We start from the raw sequence: 7,289 nt of genomic DNA, 5'->3' as shown, positions 1-7,289 counted from the left end.
CCCAGGAGTTTGAGGTTGCTGTGAGCTAGGCTGACGCCACAGCACTCTAGCCTGGGCAACAGAGCCAGACTCTGTCTCAAAAAAAAAATTTTTCACTCTTGACTCTTGCTAGTTTTATATTGAAAGCACTTTTCAGGTTTATTGAGGGTATTTGCCAATTTTAGCTTATCTTTGTAAATCTCATAATGTATAAAATAATTCTTTTGAGTAATGGAATTTGAGAAATTTTGCATTTGTGATTCTAATTTATTTCAGATTTGCTGTGTGGAAACTAATCTTTTATTTTATTCCTGAAAGGTACACCATTATTTGATGGTTCATGTCGTTTCATTGATCCACAAACTATACAGTCTATCCAGCAGTGCTATTTGCTTCTTAGCAACCTAAATACAGTCTTAAGCTGTTTTACATCAGAGGCCCAAGAGATAACTGAGAGAGGTGTGTTCTTTGCTTTGTGCAATGGGTGTTTTATTAAATTTTACTTTTGACTTAGTGAAAGGAATAAAGTTCCTACGTCCTAGATGGGTTATTATGTAAAGAGGACATGATCTCAAATGCCAATTTTGTTTGTTTTTTTTTAATGGAAAGCTACAGAATGTTAGATTTGCCATGAGCCTATGATTAAGCTTGGGAAATTCTGGAGTTAAAGTTAACGATTGTTTAAGATTTGTATACTTCCAGCAGAATTTCAAATTGTTAAATTGTGTATATGTTTTTAATTCAAAGAAGTCATTATAATTTTTTGTTTCTGTTTTACAACTTCAACAAAACAAAAGCCAATTTCATTTAAAGACTTGGTTTGAATAACCCATATTAATGATATTATATTAGTTTGTATTGATGTGTAAATTTGACTTTAGAAATTAGCTAAATGAAAGTGTAGCTAAAATGGAAGCATTTTAGCTAAATGGAAGCATATTTACCTAAAATGTCTACTTTAGTTAGTGATTTATTTTAGCATTTTGGAGATTTGGTTGACATTTTGGACCAAAATAAAATAGATACAAGCTAAATTTTTTCAAGAAATATAAAAAGTCACTAAGTAATTAATTAGTTTTTGAAAACTGTTGAGAATCTTGATTTTTTCATTTGTAGTCAATAAATTAATGGTTAAACAATTGATGTTAACTCTTTACAGGACTGATGGACTTAAGCAATAAGTATACCGTTACCCAGCTCATCTGTCAATATGCACAAGTGGTTCTTTGGTTCTCTCATTCTGGACTTTTACCAGAAGGCTTAGGTATAATATTTACTTAATTTATAATATTAATTGAAACATTCTCAGAACTTTATAATTTTTTTGTTGTGTTCTGATGCTTCACGTTTCTTTTCTTCCACATCACTTATGATTTCTTCCATGCGTACCGTCTTTTTTTATGTTCTTCCTTACTTTGTATCTTCAGTGCTTCACCCCATGCCTGTTATTAGGTGTTCCATACATGTTTATTGGATTGAGTAACATTTAGAAGGAAAGCAATTTTTTTTTTTTTTTTAGAAGGAAAGCAAATTTGAGCAAACATGGTTTCTGAAGTGGATTCAACAATATCACAACAATATCTATGGATCATAGAACTGTGGTTTTTGTAACCCAAATTGCTGATCTCTTTCTTGTTAAGAGTCCTTTTAATATGGTTACTAACTAATATTATTTGTCATCAATTAAATACCCCTTTTTATCTAATAATTCCAGCACCAAGAATTAGAGAATTCTTGATATTGCTTTTACTATATTTGTTAAGAATACACTTCTAAAGCCTTCAACTTCTTACATTTCCAGGAAGCACGTTCAATTTTATTTAGAGCTGCCTTTGCCACTGCACATAATTGTTGTTGATCTTATTTTTTCATAATTCTCATAGATTTTGATTTGAACAGATAGTGAACATTGCTTGCTTTCAAATCATTTGTGCCTAAGAAATAAAATTATTTAGAATAGTTTCCAGGGTTTTAAGCCAGCATCCTTGTTGTTAAAGACTTTCATGAGAGACTGTTTTCTCACTTGTGCATCTGTAAATAAAAGGATGTGTAGTATTTTTGTTACTTCAATTTAGCAAGCCTGCAGATTAAATAGCATTAGAAAATTACAGTAAAATATCAACGTGTGTAACCTTAAGTATTCTTAAGATATTTTGGAAATATTACTAGCTTTTTTCCTACTCTTAAAAAAAAATCTAGATGATGCTGTGCAGTTGTCAAGATTATGCTACAGCTATCCTGTAATTCAGAACTACTACACCAGTCGTCGACAGAAGTGTGAGCGTTTGTCAAGGTATAGTACATCCAAACCTTCAAAACACATTTTAGAAATTGTTTCTGTAAGAAGTCAAACTTTCTCAGAACAGAATTCATCATGTTACAAAATGATTAAATGGGTGGAATTCTCAGTAAAGTATCAGAATTTGTTACTAGCATTGCTATTTTAGTTGTATTATTTGCCTTGACCTAATACACCTTTATTTTAGAACTTGGGTGTAGGTACTCATTATTTCCTAAATAAAACTATTTACTATGAGTGATTTATTAGGGGAGAGTCTGTAATTTAAGCATGTTTTCTTCTGAGAATTCTTATTCAAAAAAAGACTGGAAGCTATTGTTCATCAAAAAAGCATAAATATATCACCAGTTAGAGTTATTTTACGTTCGTTCCATTACATGTAACTTTTCAACACTTCAGCCACATTCCTTTTGTTGTTCTAATTTTATTTCTCTCTTTAAAAAGAAAAAATAGGGGGAGGGGTAAAAAAAAAAAAAAAGAAAGAAAAAATAGCCTGGTTGGTTCCTTTGAAATGAAGAAGGAAAGTAATAGAAGAACAAAGAGTAGTATTTAGATCCTTGGCCCTACTTCTGTAGTTTAATAGCCTTTTTCCTCAAGTTGTAATGACAAAATTGTAGAGCAGCAGACAACATTTAAAACAATGATTCACAGACCTTGATTCCAGGTTTCTTACATGAGAATCACCTAGGAATCAGTACTTCAAAGGCTGTGCCAGCTATAATTCTAATGCGTGGCAAATTTTGGAAACCAGTGTTTTATGATAACTAATCTAGGATAGTGAACATGAATTTGGGAGATTGATTAGGCACATTTTAATATCCTTGATCTGTTATTTCCTAAGTGTATGTCTTTGGGCAGGTTTGTTATGCTTTCTATTCCTATTTGTTAAATAAGTCAGTGTAAAAATAAAATAGTATGTACAGGGCACCTACAATAATGCCTGCCTCATAGGAAAACCTCAATAAGTAGTGACTGCTGTTAATAATATTAAATAAGGAAATAGACAGGAACTATATCTGCTTATCACATTGTAGGTGCTCAGTAATATTTTTTTTGAATGAAGGAATCACTGAGGTTAGCCCAAGTGATGAAACAGAAGTTACATCTCTGTGACTTTGGGCTACAGTATTTATACTACACTGGGCTGCCATACTCTGGTAATTTGCTGAAGGTGGTGAAAAATAGAATAGTCTCAGGCATTTGGCTGGCTAAACCATATTTTGCCCTGAGACCTAACCTTGATTTTCTGACTTGCTGATGACTGAACTTGAGGCAACTTCAGGGTTTATTTGAATAACTATCCTTAATGTCTGGAGTTCTCATAATGCTAAATGGGGTCTAATTCTCAACTGTCTTCTGTCTTTGATGGGTGGGGGTATTACTTTTAAGAGTCTAGTGCTTGCTGTTTTCATAGTAATTAACACTAATTTTAAATAATCCTCAATTTTTCCCTTATTGCAGAGGGAAGTGGAACTCTGATTGCTTGATGATTGATGGAATGGTTTCTCTGTTAGGAGATCAAGTTGAGAAGTTGTGGAAACGGGATGAAGGAGGCACAGGAAAATATCCTCCTCCTAGTCTACATGTAGGTTTGCAGTAACATGCTATCACTTAAAGAAAGAGTTTACAAAGTTGGGGTGGGAGGAGACAAGCTTAGCTGTATTTTTCACATGCAGCACAGGCTTGGGAAAACAAAGAACGTGAATGAATGAATGACTATATAAAATACATTGAAGTTTTTATCTTTTCCTTTTATAGGCACTACTTGACATATACCTATTAGACAACATCTCTGAAGCAAGCAAGCATTCTATTGTATCCTTTAAATAAAATTTCATCAAATACTTACATATTATCAAAATCATAAAATTTCAGAATAGTAGAAATCTCACATATCTAATCCAATCTTAATTTTAAGGTTGAAGTTTGTTTTAAAAGAAGAGTTCTTGACCCAGGATCTGTTGATTGTGTTCTGGTGGCCTCTGATTAATCTAAAACTATATTTATGTTTTATATAAAACTATATATAAAATATATTCTAAAATACAAAAGTATAAAATTTTATATGTATATAAAGTATGATTAACCTAAAAGCAAAATTTTGTTTTTATAGGGATAGGGTTTTTGGCTTTTATCAGATTCTTGAATGTATCCAAGACACTCAAAAAGTTGCAAACAGTGCCTGGCGCAGTGGCTCACGCCTGTAATCCTAGCACTCTGGGAGGCCAAGGCGGGTGGATTGTTTGAGCTCAGGAGTTCGAAACCAGCCTGAGCAAGAGCGAGACCCCGTCTCTACTAAAAATAGAAAGAAATGAATCGGACAACTAAAAATATATAGAAAAAATTAGCCGGGCATGGTGGCGCATGCCTGTAGTCCCAGCTACTCGGGAGGCTGAGACAGTAGGATCGCTTGAGCCCAGGAGTTTGAGGTTGCTGTGAGCTAGGCTGACGCCGCAGCACTCTAGCCCAGGCAAGAGAGTGAGACTCTGTCTCAAAAAAAAAAAAAAAAAAAGTTGCAAACAATTGTCCTAAAATATTGCTGGCAAGTGGTCATTCTCAGTGGGTCAACCTACATGTTGAAAATGGATGCATTATTAGTTAGCTTCATATCACCTTAGGCATTGTTTGAATCCTCTAGTCTTTGTGATAATATTTTTGCCCTAATGTTAGTTTCTTATTCTAAAAATGAATGGTTGCATTCATAATTTATAAGATAGATGATGTGTTTCTTAAGCTGCCAGCTTTTGCTGGATAACTTGAATTTTGCTTATAGTTGTGTTTCTTAAATTTGCTAAGCTGCTAGGTTCATAAAGTATGCCTTATTTCATCTTCTTTGTGGTGGTGGTAATACTGAGAATGAATAAAGTTGGTATGGTGTTACGGCACGTGTCAGTGACTGGTCCCAGGGGAATAACCGAGCGGCACGCAGAGAGTTGGAGAGTCAATGTTTAATCTCTTAATGCCAGCGGGCCCAGAGGAGACAAGTCTCCAAATTCTGAGCACCTCTTCGGGTTTTTGTCAGGTTTTATACTTTTTTTGGGGGGTTACTCTTAACAAATCACACACAGGTATAAATGATTAACCAATTAGCAGAAAGACTTAAAAGTTATCCAATAAACAATAATTCTTACAAGTAGCAGAATTATGATAGGCTTATAACAAACATTAGAATCATGATAGGCTTATAACAAACATCATAATCATGACAGGCTTGCAGTTTTGTTCAGCTTTGCTCAACTGCTCTGTGGTTTTAGCTTGCAAGGCTGACAGGTGTCAGCGTCCATTTTAGCTGCTTTGTGGTTTTAAGCAGAATCAGCACAGAAATTCCCCTAGTATGCATGGAAATTTCCCTAACAATGGAACTGTCTGTGCCCACATTTAATAAAACTATACTGGATATCCACGATGGCTTTCTGAACACTAAAAAATCTTTCAAGCCTTTTTTAATGCTACACTCTGTTGCAACTTATACTAAATATATATGTAGGATTTTTTAAATTGTTTATTATCCTTAATCCTCTTTTTTAAAGACCATTTATTTGCTACTTGATATTATGTATTCCTTTCCAAACAAAACAGATTCTTCCATTGAATCTTTTCCAACTGCTTTTGCCATTTCTTGGGGCCAGGTTAAACTTATTCAAGGGTTTTGGCTGATAGATCATAATGACTATGAGGTAAGTCTGTTAGTTCACTTGGGTGTAAGCTTTTGTAAATTAATAGAATTTTAGAAAATATACATAGCTAGGTTAAGTTGTTACTAAAGATACGATATAATCTCCTTCTAGAGGTAATTTAAGAAGGACTCAGTTTAATCAGTACCTTCACCAAACTATCATAGACAGCAAGAATGCAAAGATAACAAACAGTTCAGAACCCCAGGTTCTTCACTGTCTGAAAAAGGAAATGAACAAGTAAACACAGCAAATAGGGTGATTGTTATATTAGGTGAACCATAGAAGGCAGGATTTGGCATTGATGTATGAAATTGGTAATGGAAAGATTTTTATGTAATAACAAGGTCTCAAAGGTACGAGGCTTTTGATAAGGCTTTTATTATTTAAAATAAAATATAGTCCTCTCTTCGTATCTGCGGGGGATTGGATTCGGATCCCCAAACATACCAAAATCTATGGATGCTCCAGTTCCTTATGTAAAATGGCAGAATATTTGTACATACCCTGTGCACATCCTCCTGTATGCAGTCAGCCCTCCATATCCATGGGTTCTACATCCGTGGATTCAACCAACCACAGATCAAAAATATTCAGGGGAAAAAATAACATCTGTACTGAACATGTACAGACTTTTTTCTTGTTGTTATTCCCTAAACATTACAGTGTAACAACTGTTTACATGGTATTTACATTTTATTGGGTATTTTAAGTTAGCCTTAGATGATTTAAAGTATATGGAAGAATATATGTGTGTTACATGCAAATACTGTGCCATTTTATATCACAGACTTGAGTATCCATGGATTTTAGTATGGATGAGAGGTTCTGAAAGCCAGTCCTTTAAGGATACTGAGGGATGGCTGTACTTGAAATCATCTCTAGATTACTCCTAATATAATTTAAATGCTATATAATAGTTGTTATACTATATTTTTTCTATTGTGCTTCTTTGTTATTTTTTATTTTTATTATTTTAAGTATTTACCATCTTCAGTTGATTGAATCTGAATGCAGAACCTGTTGATACAGAGAGCCAGCTGTATACCATAGATAAAAGTAGATCCTTTCAGCTTACATTTAAATTGGTTTTATCTTGATTTTTGTGGTTTTCAGTATTGCCTCTCTCCCCCACCCCCAAAGATAGAGACACTCTGTTGCCCAGGCTGGAGTGCAGTGGTGCTATAGCCCACTGCAGCCTCAAGTTCCTAGGCTCAAGTGATCCTCCTGCCTCAGCCTCCCAGGTAGCTGGGATGACAGGTACATGCCACCACACCTGACTCATTTTTCTTTTTCTTTTTTTTTTTTTTTTGAGACAGAGTCTCACTGTGTTGCCC

General features: G+C 34.3%; 1 protein-coding gene across 1 annotated transcript in view; it reads left to right on the top strand.

Moving 5' to 3' along the window:
* Positions 1-7,289, top strand: part of AHCTF1 (AT hook containing transcription factor 1) — a 93,339-nt gene that overhangs the window by 37,918 nt on the left and 48,132 nt on the right. The window contains exons 15-20 of the mRNA XM_012644341.1: positions 298-438; positions 1,139-1,243; positions 2,179-2,272; positions 3,740-3,863; positions 4,037-4,093; positions 5,809-5,955. Coding sequence (XP_012499795.1) covers positions 298-438; positions 1,139-1,243; positions 2,179-2,272; positions 3,740-3,863; positions 4,037-4,093; positions 5,809-5,955 — 668 coding nt within the window. The remainder of the gene's footprint in view (positions 1-297; positions 439-1,138; positions 1,244-2,178; positions 2,273-3,739; positions 3,864-4,036; positions 4,094-5,808; positions 5,956-7,289) is intronic.

This window comes from Propithecus coquereli, unplaced genomic scaffold (assembly GCF_000956105.1).
Source record: "Propithecus coquereli isolate 6110/MARCELLA unplaced genomic scaffold, Pcoq_1.0 Scaffold210, whole genome shotgun sequence".
In the NCBI taxonomy this organism is placed as follows: domain Eukaryota; kingdom Metazoa; phylum Chordata; class Mammalia; order Primates; family Indriidae; genus Propithecus; species Propithecus coquereli.
Note: the sequence above shows the minus strand (reverse complement) of the source record. Positions and strands in the feature narration are given on the sequence as shown.